Source organism: Eptesicus fuscus, chromosome 16 (assembly GCF_027574615.1).
Source record: "Eptesicus fuscus isolate TK198812 chromosome 16, DD_ASM_mEF_20220401, whole genome shotgun sequence".
In the NCBI taxonomy this organism is placed as follows: Eukaryota; Metazoa; Chordata; class Mammalia; order Chiroptera; family Vespertilionidae; genus Eptesicus; species Eptesicus fuscus.
In genome coordinates this window covers 41,222,136-41,238,782 of record NC_072488.1, presented here as the reverse complement: position 1 = coordinate 41,238,782, position 16,647 = coordinate 41,222,136, and the positions used below count along the sequence as shown (strand labels likewise).

The window sequence follows — 16,647 nt, the reverse complement described above, 5'->3', positions numbered from 1 at the left end:
ATGAAAACCCTTGTGAGTATTTGTTTATGCTTCTTTATACTCTTGTGGTGGCTGCCTGCAGGGAATGTTCATATCCAATATGCCTTAGATCAGGGTTTTTAGATAAGCACTGTGCATGCTTTATAAGCTTCTGTGATTGAGTTTAATGATGTATTTGTTAGGAATAGTGTTGAATATTAAGTCAAATATTTATTTGTTTATTGTCTATATTTTGAAATGTTTACTGAAAATATAAAGAAAAAGTTTTGGAAATACCTAGAGAATTTTAATGTGGAGAATTTTTAAGAATAATTCTTATTATGAGCTTTGGAGGGAATGTGAGCATTTCAGGATAACTCCAATTACTATCTAAAAGAGAAGTGGTAATCCTATATAATAAGAGGCTAATATGCAAATTGACCAAATGGCAGAATGATCAGTCACTATGATGCACACCGACCACCAGAGGGCAGACGCTCAATGCAGGAGTCAGAGAAGATGTGTCCCTATGCAAGTTGGCAGGTGGGATATTGCATGCAGATCTTTGTCAGACACTCCACCCACAGCCATCAGGAGAGGAATGTTATTGGCAATATAGAAGGGGCAGTAGAAAAGTCCCACTGACAGTTCTTAAAAATCCTGGCCTTCTAGTAGACGCCCTCCAGCAGCAGTTTTCAATGATAGTGCGGTACACTGTGATGTCAGAGGAGACAACACAAAATCAGAATCAGAGTATTGGATTAGACTTTTACACAACTACAGCTAAGTGTCAGAACTGCCTCTGTCAGTTGCATGGCCTGTGGCCTAACCTTTCTCTGATGGTAACACTAAGGCATAGATTGTAGGAGAATAAGAAGGTTTTCCTTGATGTCAGCCTCAAAAGTTAGCCATGTCCCCAAGCATCTTATTTTCATATTTTTCCTTAAAAATCCATTGTGTCTATTGCCCATGAATCCATATTCAATGTATTTTATCCTCCCACTTCCTTTTTTCTTTTTTTGGTTAATCCTCACCCAAGGATATTTTTCCATTGACTTTTAGAGAGAGTGGAAGAGAAGGGGAGAGACAGAGAGAGTGAAATATCCATGTAAGAGAGATACATCGATTGGTTGTCTCCCACATGCACCCCAACCTGAGCTAGGATCTGAGCCTGCAACCGAGATACATGCCTTTGACCAGAAACGAACCCGGGACTCTTCAGTCTGAGGGCCTATCCACTGAACCAAACTGGCCAGGTCCTCCTCTATCGCCCCCCTTTTTTTATACTAGAGGACACAAATTGACCTCTTGCAATCCAAAGCCAGAATGAACCACACCAGGGCATTCCCATAGTAAAATCAGTCATTTCTCACTACTCACCTGCCCTAAATTCTTCCTGGCATAAGTATACATGCTATGTAGAAGGTTTTGATGTTGGAAAGGGTTGAGAACTGAGTGACAAAAAACTCAATACATACCTGTCAATCAAGTGAATGTGTGTGTGTGTTTTATACTTTAGACTGTTGACCATCCATGACCACACACCAGTGTCTCTAGGTTATATTTTCTGAGATATTTATGCTTGTCCTGTCCAGTGTCCTCTCATGTCTCTATCTTCAATGATTACCTTATTGGGAATGAAAGTGACTGGTCTGTTTTTCAGGTGTTATTTTTGGTGGTGCTGGCCATCTTTGGAACACAGTCTCATGGATATGAGGTGAATTGATTCATTGCGGATTTTCTAGTTTGGAGATATTGGGAGAGGAAAAGGAAGATATAAGATAATCTGAAGGACAGTAGAGAGTCCATATGACCTATTTGGGATGGAATCCCAGAAATAACCAGTAATGGAAACAATGAGATTGATTATTTTTTTCCAATGGCAATACATTAAAAAATGTAATCCATTGCTTTAAAATGTGGTCAATCTCATCTTTCCTGTGATTATCATTGCTTCTCCATTACAATTGTCCACTATGAGAAAGAGTTTTACATTCTTATTTTAACATGTGCTTTTGGTCTGGGATCCCAGTGGAGAGGTTTTAGCCTTCAATTTCTTGTTCATAGCAGATATAAGGCTCTATTTTGCTGGGAGGGATTCTTTCAAATGCATGTAATTTATAGAAAAACCATTTTGTCTTTGTGGTCAATCTAGGTTTACAACATCATCAGCCCAAACAACAATGGTGGCAATATTCAGGAGACAGTGACAATTGACAATGAAAAAAACACTGCCATTGTTAACATCCATGCCGGATCATGCTCCTCTACCACAGTTTTTGACTATAAACATGTAAGCTGCAAGGGAATTTTTATATTACTTGAATTCTATAATGCGAGTCCATCTATCCTGTGAGTCCATCAGAATGTCCTTACTTCTGCTTTTCCTTTTAAATAATCAAGCTATTGATGAACAAACAAACAAAATCATTTCTGAGAAAAAAACATGACATAGGAAACATACACGTTTACTTGACCTTTTCAGGTGGAAATTGAAAGCATGATGATACTGTCTCGCTACAGGCTCAGAAAGAATGAACAAAGCCCAAAGCAATGCATAGCACTCAGACTCTAAAAAATTTTTGTGGAGTAAATAAATGAATGAATTGGGCCTTCTCATACAAAAAAAATTGTTCAGAAAAAAAACACCCATCATGAAACAGTCACAAATGACCAGAAATCCAGAACAACTATACATAGTTAACTCTGCATGTAGACTACGCAATAAATCATGCTTCTTCTGTAAGCATGCTTCTTCTGTATGTTAATTAAAACACCAAACTATTTCCAAGTTTTAGTTACTATTATTAACAAAAAAATCTCAGAAACCTGCTCAGAAAACATATTCTGCCCTTTATCCATGTATTATTTGCTTATTTTCTCGTTGTTCACCATAACTATTAGTTTGCTTTTACCCAGGCACAGGACTCTGCACTGTGGATATGGGTAGGTTGTCATCCATCTCACTGGATGTCTGAATACATTTTTCTTCTTGTCTTGTGCAAACATCCTCACATGTTTCCTCCCCTTTGGTATTGGGAGTTCCAGGACACATTTGAAAGTATAGTCTCTGAAAAACATGGGTTAAAAGGAAGTTCTACTGAAATTGTTTTTAAGCAGATGTCAAGAAAATCCCAAAAGTGCCTTTAAAAAAATGAAGTGGTGAGGATTTAAGCCTCTTCCATGATCATCACCATTGGTCTCAGTCTATTTTTGAATTTTAGGAACAGAAAATGTGTGAGAATTGAAAAATAGGAAGCAGAAGGATTTATGTTATTATATACAGTCTTCTAGACTGTATAACCATTTGGAACTCTGAAGAGCACACTCTAGATGAAGATTAGATGCCCTTAGGTTCCTTCTGGCTCCAAGGTCCTCACTCTCCATTGCTCTTCCAATTCCAACTTCTTCCAACCCATCCCTACCCAGCCAGCTTGGGTTACAGGTGGAGAAAAGATGGAGAAGAGGTGGTAGAGAAGGGAAGAATAGATGAAGCAAGTATGTATGGGGGGTGATGGTGGGCGTGGGTGTGTTAAGGAGAGTTTCTAGACAAGCACTGTCCAATGGAACTTTCTGCAATGGTGGAAATGACCTACATCTGCGTTTCCCAAAAGGGAAGCAGCTGGCCCTTGTGGCTATGGAGCCCTTGAAGACAACAATCTACCTATATCCACAGTGCATAACTCCATGCCTGGGTAAAAGTGTGACAGAGGAAGTACATTTTCAATTGTATTGAATTTAAATTTAAAGAGCTACATGTGCCTAATAACTAACATATTGGAAAGCTCAGTTCTAAAAAATATTGTATGTACTCCAAATCGAGGAGAGTCTGCACAAAATCAATAGAGACAGAGAGCTGCTGCTTCTCAGTCTTTTACATTGCAAACTGTAGACCCTCATTCCATAACAAATCATGTGGCTCACTTTTCAGAGAGAGAGATGACAAGTGAAGAAATAAAAATACTATGTCAAAGAAGTTAAATGGATAGGGTTTATTGCAGATTAAAAATCAGTCATATGCACTCACTGTGCATGCTCAAGGCTTTCTCAAGGTCCACACGTCATTCTCACCAAGTTCAGAATCCAGGGAATTGGGAGGGGCAGTAACTGTGCTCTTGCTGCCTCAGGGTTACATCGCATCCAGGATCCTCTCCCGAAGAGCCTGCTACGTCATGAAGATGAACCATGATGCCATTCCTGCTCTGGATCAACTCAAACGGTACATCTACGAGAGGAAGGTAATTCTAGAGTGGCCTTAAATATTCCATGTTCTTGAGTCAGGGAAAACTGGTCATTATGGAGAAATGAAGAGGGTAAGGGATCATAATTTTATATCTTATTACTATCCACTTATTAGAGTATTTTCACATTTATTGTTTTTGATACAGGAGTACATCTCTTAGCTTGATTTCTACCATAGAGCCCTCAATACAAGAACTGGTAGTAAATTCCAGTGTTTCTGTAGAAAGGACTGAACAGCTTCTCTTTTCAGAGCAGGGATCTAAGAAACAGTGAATGGCAAAGAAAAGGAGTGAAGTTATAATATTCAATGATACAACATGCAAACAAACAATATAGTATAGTGAGAATAAAAAAAAACATGAAGCTAGACATCTGGGGTTTAATTCTCCCTCCTATTTGTGTCACCTTGGGCATAGGAATCACCCTCTCTGGGTTTCATTGTTATCACCAGCAAAATAATATTGGTAATAATGAGGATTCTCTGAAGACCAAGTGGTCAGGAAGAGAAGATGTCTTGAGATTCCTGACCACCTTCTATTTAATAACCTGAAAGGAAAAAAGTCACAATTGAGAATGAGGTATACCAGTTTATGTCAACATATTTTTACCCAGTCCCACTCTATTATACTGATCTAGGCTCTGAAGACCATGTCCTCCAACGAATACACCTGGGTCAAGTACAACCCGCTGCAGTCTTGGTTTACAGACATGAAATGGTTCTTTTTGGGGTCACCCATTGAGAAGCTCTGCAAACACCTCCCCTTGTACAAGGCAGAAGTGGTTGATAAACCACGTGAGTATGAATAAATCATTCCTTCACCCAATCTATACTAATAAAAGAGTAATATGCTAATAGAACGGACATCTTCGGGATGTCCTTCTGAACAAAGCCACGGTGGTGGGGGCCGAGGCAGAGGCGGTTAGGGGTGATCAGGCTGGCAGGGGGGAGCAGTTAGGGGGCGATCAGGCCAGCAGGGAAGGGCAGTTGGACATCCCCCAAGGGATCCTGGATTGGAGAGGGTGCAGGCTGGGCTGAGGAACAACCCCTGTGCACGAATTTTGTGCACCGGGCCTTTAGTATTTTCTGAAACCTCTAATGTGCCAACACTCTACTAGGTGTTGTGTGAAATACAAATATAAAACATGACTCAATCTGGTTTGCTTTGGGAATTAAATACTGACCACAGGTGGATATTGTGCTAAATGTTAGGTGAGATACAGAAATGGATAAAACTCTGCACCCAAGGAACATATAATCTGGCAGAGAAGTTGACCAGTTAATACAGAGAATGGAATAAAAAAAAGATTCATGGGTGTCAAGGAAAACCTGAGGCATGTGCCCTTACCAGGAATTGGACTGGTGACCTCTTAGTTCATGGGTCGGCTGGGCTTTACTGGTATTTTTATACATAGTTTCTAAATACGGAAGAGAGGCCAGAGCCAAAGAGGCTGGGCCACAGATGTTGCACACAACAACACAAATTCCCCAGGGTTGTGGGAGGTAGATAAAGATGAAAAGAATTAGCATTCAATACATTTCTACTGCCCAGGAAAAAAAATTTAGTTAAGACATTTTTCTTTTTATAAGGTCATTAGCATTTGTAAGTAAAGACACTTAGCATGCCATTAATGCATAGCATCAATTGAACGGAGACAGACATCTTTTCCAGGAATTGTCAGTCTATTATCCTTTGCAGTACATGTATAGCTAAAATCTTGGGTAACATGAAATTACATGTACAACCTCTAGTCAAGACACTAACAAAAGGCTTTGATTTGCTGCATTCTGATAATGTATTTCTTAATCCTCTTTCTTCAAAAATGTTCCCCCTTTTCAGATGATGCCGGTGCTCATGGCTGCGTAAAGGCTGGGCTCCTGGGCATCTTTGGGATTTCCATCTGTGGAGGCGTCAATGTTTAAGCATCAGCCCACTGATTGCATCTTTTCAAAGAAACACACCCTTTGGTTTCACCTCAGAAGACAAATTAAATTCTTTCCAAAAACCCCAACTAATTTTGAGATTCAGTAGTAAAACATAAATACTACATTAACAGCTATCTGAGTGTTTGCTTTTTTTGTAAATAGCAAAGGGGTGTCAACTGATGTTTATGTCAATATATAGAGGAGAGAAATTGCCAGGATTTCAAGTCAAGTACACAAAGTGTGAAAATTTCCAAATAATATGGCTGAGTCACATACAGGCTCGTTGGTGGGTGCAAGTCTCCATCTTTGCATCTGTTCACAGACCAGCTGCCCCTTTGTCTGTCCAACACCCTGGGGCAGCCCGTGGGGGAAGAAGGGGCTCAGGTGGCACTGACCTCTATCTAGTGAAGGGGCATGGATTTGGAAAATCCCTTAGCAAAAACTTGACTACTCAGATGAAGGAAATTATCCCCTCTGAATGTTTTAGATAAATTTCTTACTTCCCCAACAAGAAAATAACTTTATTGTCTATGGCAGTTTTGACAAAGCACTCAGCCTCAGTGGCCATTCACATGCCTTTTAGCTCATCAAAGCAGTAGACTCAACCTTAATAAACACTATCATGATATACTTTGTCCCAGGAGAGAGGGAGGTTAGAGCACCCATCACCCAGGGAACAATATACCTTGCTGAAAATCTCAGCAGAAGTAAGAACCTAGGTGGGAATGCCAAGCCCCTATATAGAAGGGAAGCGACTTCCAATATAACAAAGAAATTGCATAATTTGGGCAAATTTCCAGATCATATAGCTGATTCTCATGTTGACTGTTCATCGACAACTCCTATGCCTAACACTGTACTTCTTTGTTTAAAAAATATTATATTGATTTCAGAGAGGAAGGGAGAGGGAGATAGAGATAGAAACATCAATGATGAGAAAGAATCATTAATTGGCTTCCTCCTGCACACCCCACACTGGGGATCGAGTTCACAACCTAGGCATGTGCCCTGATTGGGAATTGAACTGTGACCTCCTGGTTCATAGGTGACGCTCAACCACTGAGCCACACTAGTAGGGCTTAACACTGTACTTCGCAATAACCATTACTGAATACATTTAAATCACTTACAGTGGCTCAGCACTGGGTTAGGCATGTTAGAGGAAGGGGCCCAAGACAAAACTGCCATAGACAATAAAGTTATTTTCTTGTTGGGGAAGTAAGAAATTTATCTAAAACATTCATAACAATAGTGAAAGCGTATACAATAAAGTGCCAAATGAATGATAGAGTAGACTAGCTGGGATCTTAATGTTTGCAAGTGCTGGAACCCAAATCTAATTCACAGAAGCTAGATGGAGTGAAATTCATTGTCCCAGCTTAGTATAGGAGGATAGGGATATTCTGGTCTTGAGCTGGGTACTTTAAGGTGGCCAGACTCGTTCTCCCACCCACTCCCCATCTCAACATTCTTTCTCCCTCCACATTAGCCTCAGAATCTTACATTAGCTTTCTCTAGGAGAACACACTCCAACAAGGCCCCCAGCTTCCGAGCATCATTGTTGGAAAGGAAGAGACGCCTCTCATTTGAATTTCAAATTTAAAAATTGTCTGGAAAGGACCATAACAGAATAACTTGGGTGTACATACTCCTGTGGCCAGGACTGGTAGGGGTGGGGGTGGGAAGAAGGGATGTTTTAATTGGCAACTTCTTTTAGAACCCAATGCTCAGAGATGTGTTATTCTCATTAATGTTTATAATGATACTAGAGGCCCGGTGCATGGATTTGTGCACCGGTGGGGTCCCTCGGCCTGGCCTGTGCCCTCTCGCAATCCAGAACCCCTCAGGGGATGTCAGACTGCTGGTTTCAGCCCAGTCCTTGCAGGTCAGGCTGAGGGGCCCCACCAGTGCACAAATCTGTGCACCAGGTCTCTAGTATGCATATAAGATCTTTGGTTAATCTCTCCCCGCCTTCCCCCCTTGCCCCTTCCCTCTGAGATTCATCAGTCTGTTCCCTGTTTCCATGCCTGTGCATTGAGTGTCTGCCTCCTGGTGGTCAGTGCACGTCATAGCTACCGGTCAAACGGTCAAACAGTCCAACGGTCACTTAGGAAAAAGTTTTCATGACTCTGCTTTTTTAAAGCTGTTTTTGTTTTATTTTATATAAATATATATATATTTTATTGACTTTTTACAGAGAGGAAAGGAGAGGGACAGAGAGCTAGAAACATCGACCAGCTGCCTCTTGCATACCCCCTACCGGGGATGTGCCCGCAACCAATGTACATGCCCTTGACCGGAATCGAACCTGGGACCTTTCAGTCCGCAGACCAACGCTCTATCCACTGAGCCAAACCGGTTTCGGCTTGACTCTGCTTTTTTAAGTCCGTTAGTCCTGCTCAGCCTTGACCTATCACATCTGATACTTCCACTCTGAATGTGTTTATGCACATATCTCCACCTTCCTCACCCTCAACAAGCTACATGCGACCAAATCCATAGGTTCCAAGCCTTTGGCCTGTCCAACCTTACCCTAATTAAGCCCAGAGGTTTATCTTGGACATTTCCCTGCAATTGTCTTTCCATTCACAGCTGTAGGTAGCCACACCACATCATACTTTACATCACTGATGCTCAGCTCGATCTCCTGCAAATTGGTGCTAAGATCACCCAGAGTTCTCCCACTCACTCACTCCTCCCCGCTCCCTAGCCAATCCCATCCCAGTCCCACCCTATTTAAAGTGCTCCAAACTCCAACACAACCTCTGTGGCCATCTGCATCTGTATCTTCAACATTCCTTCCTCTGTTTATTCTTGTGTCTAAGGTAAGGGGATCCAGGGATGTTCTGTGTGGTGTGAGTGGAGCTGTCTCTGTCCCTCGCAGCCACAGTAATGGACAGTTAAAGAACCAGTGCTAAGAGAACAGGCCCCTTATTCATTTGTAGAAGAGAGAAATGGCTAGGAGTTACCACTAAGGTATCTAAACCACTAAGAAGGTTTAGACCAGTTCCAAGGGGAGGACTTGGGGGTTTAATTTCACTTGTATCTCTCTCAGGGGTTTGCATGGTGCAGGCTGGGGTTTGCATAGTGAATAGGCTTTCATAGAATCTTAGCACCAATTTGCAGGAATCAGACATATGGCCTCAGACCTGACAGATTGTCTGTGCCGTGGCTAGCATCTTTTTGTTATTTATATATCAAGGTATTATTTAAGGGACACCCTAAGAGAGGCCTTTAGAGTTGAGACATTCTAGGAGAGGCCCCTCCTCTTACAGACCATACAGGCTGCAATTTTGTGGAATGCATGTGGAGGGGAATGCCAGTAACTCGAGAGAGGACAGTGCAGGCAGAGAGGGCTAGACCATCATCTGCTAGGCCAGTGAGGCAAGAAACTTTATTGTTCTAACCCAGAAGGAGAAACGGTACCCAATTATCCAGGTTACAAAGCTGGATCTTGGGTCAAAAGGTAGAAGGTAGAAACAAGGAGCTTTTTATTAGCAGATGGGAGTGCTGAGCCCCTAAGTGCTGGTTTCAGGCCAGTAGCCCTGTATAGGTGGGTCCGTTCTCCACATGGCGGACCTGGAGGGTCAGAGCCCAGGGATCTCCCCGCAGATGGAGAGGCCCATAAAGTACAGAAGTTGGACTTCAAAACATGAATCAGGGTCCACTGACAGCGCGGTACCTTTAAGAAGAAAGAGAAGCATTTTACAAAATAATTACTCAATCACTTTCAGACCCCAAAGTAGAGTGGATATCTTACATCCTGCACCTAAATCGGATGTGATGCTCAGGAGAGCTCTACTAGCAAGAGACTAAAATGGGACTGAAATGGGAGCTCTCTTCTGCGCTTCAAAATTGGCCCTGCATCCCACTCTTTCTGTTCTACTGACCTTGAATCATACTCCCAATCCCTCAAGTTCTCCCTGTTTTCCTGCTTGCTCCTCTTGTTATGAAAAAGGCTTGTTCATTGGGTTAATTTATACTAAGATGTAAGTGACTGGCAATAGCCTAATGGGAAAAGATTACTGACTATATCTGGAGTAGCAGGTAGTTTTGAGATATTACCTGGTAGCTTTTCAAGCTGACCACCACTGATCCCCACCATATCCCCAGCAGGGGTGCCAGCCTCTGAGATGCTCCTTTCCCAGTGCAGTCTACAATTACTAAGGTCCTGCATTCCAACCCCTCGGAAGCCCGAGAAAGAGGAGGACTGAGAACCCCAAAGCAATGGACCTGTAATGGTGGGACGCCAGCCACTGGGTGACTTGGGCAGGAGTTGATGAAGCTTTGGGTCAAGTGAGGGTATCTACCAACTGTCAAATCCCACTGATGAGATGGCGGCCCTCAACCATCTGGAAAAGCTAAGTTCACTCTGCTTCCTGTTCTCAGTCCTGATGACAACAGACCAACACACCTTCTTTCCGCTGCTGGGCAAAGTAGGTAGGGACCTCTCGGCACATGTCCTTGATGGGCATTCCATACTGTGCTAAGTTCTTGACCCGGTTGGGTAAAACAGTGTAGGTCAGGCCACGAGTGGATGGATAATGCTTTGAACCCTGGAAGAGGTGGTATTTGAAAGTGGTGACACAGCATATGGAGGCGGTGCAACAAGGAAGAAGAGACAAGGAACGTATTTCAGCACACTAGGGTGATCCATTTTACAGAAATAGCTGTAAACCCAAACTTGCCATTGTGTTTTGTCTTTAGCTGCAATATCTTCTCTAGCCACAAGATGATGATATTACTCCAGAAAAATCTGTGAGTGAGCTTGTGTGTCTTTGTTACTGGGTTTGTATTCCTTTAACCCTTCCTAATTCCATAACTTTCTAGCCTCCATTGCTTTTCTCAGCTGTGGTGATAATATAGAATAGTTTTTAACTTATGTGTTATTTGTATATTATGTTTTTACTTGCTATAAACCAGAGGAGTAGAAAACTTTCTACCTCTCTTTCTATGTGACCCAAAGTGCATTTTCCCAAGTTCAGTGACTCTCCTGCCATGGACATTAATGTTGCTCAAATGATCTGGGCAGGTTACTAAAGCAAATGGCAGCATGTTTCAATGACTTGCCAAGGACTTCCTGCTGATTTTTAATTTATTTGACTACCTTTGTCATTTAAGAGGCTGAAGGGAAGATAGTTTCAGCAGACCTGGTTTATTTTCATCTAAAGATGATATGTATGTATGTGATAGGCGGGGGGTGGTGCAGGGAAGGAGAGAAGGCACGGAGATGTGAGCACTCTATTCATTTACTCTAAATATTATAGTCAACAATTTATATTCACTAACATGTAGCTCACATCCCTTTGCAATACATCAAAATTAGGTCATTGCATGGAATTTTTATTGATCAGGTTATAAGTTGACTTAAGTGGGCCATGGACTGGATTTGGGGTCCTTTGCATGATGGTAGGATTTCATGGACATTAAGCACAAGCATGAACATTAAGCCCAAGCATGAACCAAGTTTTCTCTGTGTGTATACCATTGTCCCAGGAGGTTGGGATGCAGAATTGGAATACACCATCCTAGGAGGGGACCACAGGGAGCTGTCTCACTTACCTGGGGGTCCAGGGCCTTGCTAATGTCATCCAAAGTTGGGAAGACAGCTTGGTCCATCTTGGCCAAGACACAAGCCATCTTGCTATATATCTTAGCCACCAAGAGATCCTTAAAGCAACACAGCAGAACCATGTCATTCATCAGTCACAGTATTAGTGGGATCCTACTCTCCATCAGAGCTGGCAAATAGCTGTTCTTTAGACTGTGAGGTAGAGCACCCCAGAGAGAGCACCCCTGGGCACCAGAGTGAAGAGCCAGCAGCAGGACTGGCAATGCGCACAGAGCCCTGCTGCTTCTGAGGGCCATGTGGCACTGTCCCTGCTGCAGGCACAGGAAGGAATCTTCCAGGAGACTCTACACACTACTGATAGACTGGTGGGACTGGAGAGAGGCCTGGTAACAAAGCTGACTTTAAGGTCCTGATCTGGCATTCAGTCCTCAGGCCTCCCACCACAGGGTTGTCGTGATGATGAGTGGATGAGACGAGATACTATGTGAAAGCATCCTGTGCATTACAGAATGTTCTCTGAATGTACGGGCTGATTAGGATCTTTGGGTCATACCCTTTAGACTCGGATTCTAGGCCTGTGTCTGCCACCAACTGCTCCTCCATGTGGCCCTGAGCCTGTCATTTGGCTTCTCTCAGCTTTGGATCAGAGAAGTGGGTTCCTGGCTGTGTCTGACTGAGCCTAAGAATACTTCACCTGCGTCTCCCTCCTCTAGCCAGGGCAGTTCTGACTTCTTCTGTTCTATATAATGGATTTATATGGAATATATTGTTTGAAAAAAAAGTTTCTAGGGGTTAACACAGAGTTGGAAATCACTAACCTGCATTCGCTTTAGGAGGGTTCAGATGTCTCCTTGAGGAAGTTAGGGGCGGGTTAGGTGAAGAGTGAGGGAGAATGTACTCAGGAAAGAGAGCATGGTAGTAGATACAAGTGGCAGCAGAGAGAAAGCCTGCATTTGAGGTGTCTGTCCTGAGAGGTCTTCTGGGCCAGAGAGAGGACTGTGGGTTCTTACTTCCCAGAGTCCTTTCAGGTATAGAAGGCAGCTATTGATGCAAATGAGAAGACCCAGGCACAGAAAGGCTGAGTGATGGCCCTGTGGTTATAGAGCTTTTCTATCAGAGAGCCAGGCCAAGGCCATAGGCAGTTGCTCCCTAATCCTGTATCTTTCTGCCACGTCTTAATTATCTAAGGACACAGGCAGGCAGGTTAAGGCAAGATTTCTAAAAGTGAAAGTAAATCATTCTTCTTTGTAAATAAACTGATTAAAATCTGAGATCAAGACAAAAGAACTTTTATAGTACATACCACTTATAAGAAATAGGCGTCCTTTAAATGGCTCTCTTTTTTTCAGAGACTTCCAGGAGCCCTGTGAAGTCAACAGCTCACAGGAAGCAAACAAGCGTGGGATCCCTACAGACTATAGTAGTTCCTCCTACAGTTGCTGGATCAGGAGAAAGTCACACAACTGCAGGAAGGCTAGTCCCTGACCTAGAGATAGGTAGTACCATTGAGAGCCTAAACCTGGAGAAGGCAAATGCAGACAGTGTCCACTTCCTTTGGGCAAAGCGTAAGGCTAAAGTTTGGATTGTGATGAATGTGTTCCACATCTTACATTCTTGTAGTCCACGAGTCCATCCCATTCACTCAAAACATTGTTGTCTCGGATGCTGACCATACCTCGGACGGCACTGACATGGATGCTCTGGGTCCCCACAGACCCATCCAGAGGATGGCTGTCACTGATGGTCTGGAGAAAACCAAGCAACAAGAAGAGTTGAAAGTCCAGGGTTTCTGCTTTGCCCATATCTTGCAGGTTTACAGGGACACTCATAAGACATTTGAGAAAAGTCACCCTGGATTATCACTTATGAAAAACTTCTGCTTAAGGAAGACTACACAGGCTGGGTCCCTCTACTCTCACTCACCGTCAGGGCCAAGGATGAAGTTAGGAGGAAAATCACTAGGATGGAAGACACAATCTGAAATAGAAACAAATATTAATGCACCCTGGTTACCTTAGTCTCAGGTGAGTCCAGAGCCTGGAACTCAAAGGGCCCCCAAAGTTGGAGCCTTCTTAAAATTATTTTCACAGATCTGTGTACCCCTGGGGCCCCAGTGTGCACCAGAGGACTGTTTGGTGTGGTTGATACAGGGTGTGCTGGCTACTCAGAAGGCAACGCTTTATCGTTTGCTCAAGAACCTATTTTGTTTTGCTCTATATCTACTGTCAAATGACTGGGATGAATTATTAGGCATCTTACCAACCACTTTACCTGCACATAGGACAGGCCCACATTAACCCAAGTCATAAAATAAGTGATAATTCAGGTTCTCAGTCTTCCCTTTCTATTCATTCCTCTCTCCTCCCAACCACTGGGGACTCCTCCCTGCCCCCTCAGGCACCTGCTGTCCTCCTCTTTCCTTTCCTTTTTTCTCCCACCTTGCCTGAGAAGAAAGGACCAGTCACCACTTATTTACACCTCACTTGGAAATAGATTTTACTCAAATGTTACTAGTTCTTGAGATCTATTCAGTGACTCATTTTCTCTTGGCATGGCTTGCCTTACCTGTTGAGGGAATTCCAGGCATCAGAGAGTAAGCGAAAGAGAATTAGTTAGGGCAGGAACAAGCCAGGATAAGAGTGTGTGACAGTGAACCTTTCTCTACTGAAGGGTCACTCAGCTTAAGTGCACTTAAACATACAAAAATCGACAACCTCCTTCCCCATCCTCACAATACCCTATGCAGTATGCCACATGCCATGACACCATAAAAGTGAGGTTCATCTTCAAAGGAAAAGAAAACAGCTCCTCTATGAACAATAATCATAATGCAATGGGATCAATCAAGGAGATACTTGAGATGCAGATAGCAGTAATATTTTATTAAACTATACTGAGAGTTGGGGCCATATATAAAATACATGTGAAACTTTCCTTCACTGGCAATTTTTAAATACAATCAATCTAGGAAGAGAGAACCCTAAAATATGAATATCTACTCAACCCCCAAAGATTCTTGACTTTTAAGAAATTAGTTATCAGTTTTCTTGTGAAATACCCATCATTCAGGTGGGTGTTCCAAAACAGAGAGGTTTGCCAATAGAGAGGTTATGTGTCAAATTAATGATTAGAAATTCTATTTGGCTTTAATTTAAAGAGTCCATAGGAGGGGCAAAAGAAGTGCCCCCTGGCAATTTTGATTCTGAAAACATAATCATCTGCATTTGAAATCAGAAAATATACTTACAAGGTATTTCATATTGTCTCTCTTGCAGACCCCATGCAACTGTATGCATAATAGAATTTTCTATGTCCTGTTTATTTTCTAAGTCTGGTTTATATAGTTCTGGACTTTTCAATTATTGCCATAATAAAGGACTCTGGGTAGTTAACCATAATCCGGATGTCATTCAGAGGGGAAATAAGGCAAATTTATGTAATCACAGTTATCACTTTTCTTTAACTACTTCTAAATATTTTCTTTTTACTGTGCTACCTCTACTGGTTCCAAGGCAAACATGGCATATGAACAACTCTTTGTGGGCTGGCATGCCCATGACCTTAACAACTAAGGTAAGAATTGCAAAAATTAGATTCTGCAGAATGGTCCTGATACAGTATTAGTGAATTTAGTCTTTCAACTTCTCAATTACAGACAAGTTCTATACAAACAGTGGAGGGTTGAGAAATATCTTATGAAGCCAAAGAGGCAGATTGAAATTATAAGATTAGATTGAAAAACAATTTGGTTAACTCTTCATCCAAACCCAAAATCACAAGGTTGGTCTTTCAATGCCCTCTGCCCACCCATGAGGCTGGCCTCATTTTACCTCTTCAAACATCCGCCTCTAGTTGACTTTCTTGACATTCTGATATTTTGTTTTCACTGTATGGCTTGTCTCTCTCCTTCCAGCTTTCATTTAAGGGCTCTTTTTTCCGTAAAGGACCATTTGACTGGCCCTTGAACTCCTAAGACCATGAGAACTCCTTTCTATGATGAGTCAAGCACCAATTCAGGCCTTTTCATATATGATCGTATTTTTTCTCAAGCTCTTGATTGGTAGTGACCCAACTACCTGGGTCAAAGTCCAGAAGGCCAGAACCAAACAGATCATTTTTTTCTGGGAGAAGATGGATTTATGGATGAGCTTAGTCACAAAAGTGATCAAAGGGGAAAGACAGATATCTCAGACCTTATAATGTTAAATGTAAATCAGCAATGGGAAACTGAAGTAGATGGGCTTTGGGGACTATCAGGTGACCCAAGGCTCAAATATCATACCATTATCTCCATGACTGTCTGTATTTGAAAAAACATGCACAGAGCATATATTCAACAGTTAGTGATTGCATAAGTAAAATAGATTAAAGAAATGCCTTTCATTATTTTGCATGTAGATATCCAATTTTCCCAACACCATTTATACTGTTTTGCTTACTATAGCTTTGTAATATAGTTTGAAATCAGGATGTGTGATGTCTCCAGCTTTGTTCTTTCTCAGGATTGCTTTGGCTATTCAGATCAAGGACTTGACAATCAATAAATTAGAAAGGTGCCCTACAGAATGGCAGAAAATATTTGCTAATATATAAATAACTCATGCAACTCAAGAGTAATAAAGCAAATAATTCAGTTAAACAATGGGCCAAGGACCTGAATAGAACTTTTTTCAAAGAAGACATATTTATGGCCAATAGGTATATGAAAAGGTGCTCAACATCATTAATCGTCAGGGAAATAAAACCACAATAAGATATCATCTCACATCTATTAAGATGACTATTATAAAAAAGACAAGAGATAACAAATATTGATTAGGATGTGGAGAAAAGGGAACCCTGATACATTGTTGATGAAAATGTAAATTGGTGGAGCCACTATGGAAACTAGTATGGTGATTAGTCAGAAAATTAAAAGTTGAACTAACATATGACCTAGCAAACCTACACC

At 41.9% G+C, this 16,647-nt stretch overlaps 2 protein-coding genes across 3 annotated transcripts; one reads left to right on the top strand and one right to left on the bottom strand.

Annotated features, from left to right (window-relative positions):
• Nucleotides 1–6,121, top strand: GKN2 (gastrokine 2). Of its 2 annotated transcripts, none has more exons than XM_008147580.3 (6): nt 1–12; nt 1,622–1,675; nt 2,114–2,251; nt 4,086–4,196; nt 4,837–4,993; nt 6,039–6,121. In XM_008147580.3, the coding sequence occupies exons 1-6, from the start codon at nt 1–3 to the stop codon at nt 6,119–6,121; spliced, it is 555 nt and encodes a 184-aa protein (XP_008145802.1). The 2 variants fall into 2 exon arrangements, with proteins under 2 accessions (XP_008145802.1, XP_054584464.1); XM_054728489.1 differs by lacking the exon at nt 1–12 and adding an exon at nt 514–525.
• A 3,565-nt stretch (nt 6,122–9,686) lies between these two features.
• Nucleotides 9,687–14,961, bottom strand: LOC103291525 (gastrokine-3-like). Its single transcript, XM_008147581.2, has 6 exons — nt 14,944–14,961; nt 13,620–13,673; nt 13,307–13,441; nt 11,687–11,794; nt 10,539–10,680; nt 9,687–9,806 (listed from the first exon to the last, which is right to left on the bottom strand). The coding sequence occupies exons 1-6, from the start codon at nt 14,953–14,955 to the stop codon at nt 9,712–9,714; spliced, it is 546 nt and encodes a 181-aa protein (XP_008145803.1). The 5' UTR covers nt 14,956–14,961; the 3' UTR covers nt 9,687–9,711.
• Between the last annotated feature and the right edge of the window lie 1,686 nt (nt 14,962–16,647).

What these genes read in the sequence shown, in the direction of transcription:
- GKN2 (XM_008147580.3), top strand. An exon ending in CACAGTCTCATGGATATGAG is followed by an intron (nt 1,676 to 2,113) that starts GTGAATTGATTC and finishes TGGTCAATCTAG; the next exon opens with GTTTACAACATCATCAGCCC. An exon ending in GGTACATCTACGAGAGGAAG is followed by an intron (nt 4,197 to 4,836) that starts GTAATTCTAGAG and finishes ATACTGATCTAG; the next exon opens with GCTCTGAAGACCATGTCCTC.
- LOC103291525 (XM_008147581.2), bottom strand. An exon ending in CTTCATCCTTGGCCCTGACG is followed by an intron (nt 13,442 to 13,619) that starts GTGAGTGAGAGT and finishes GGTTTTCTCCAG; the next exon opens with ACCATCAGTGACAGCCATCC. An exon ending in TGCCCAGCAGCGGAAAGAAG is followed by an intron (nt 9,807 to 10,538) that starts GTGTGTTGGTCT and finishes TTCTTCTTAAAG; the next exon opens with GTACCGCGCTGTCAGTGGAC.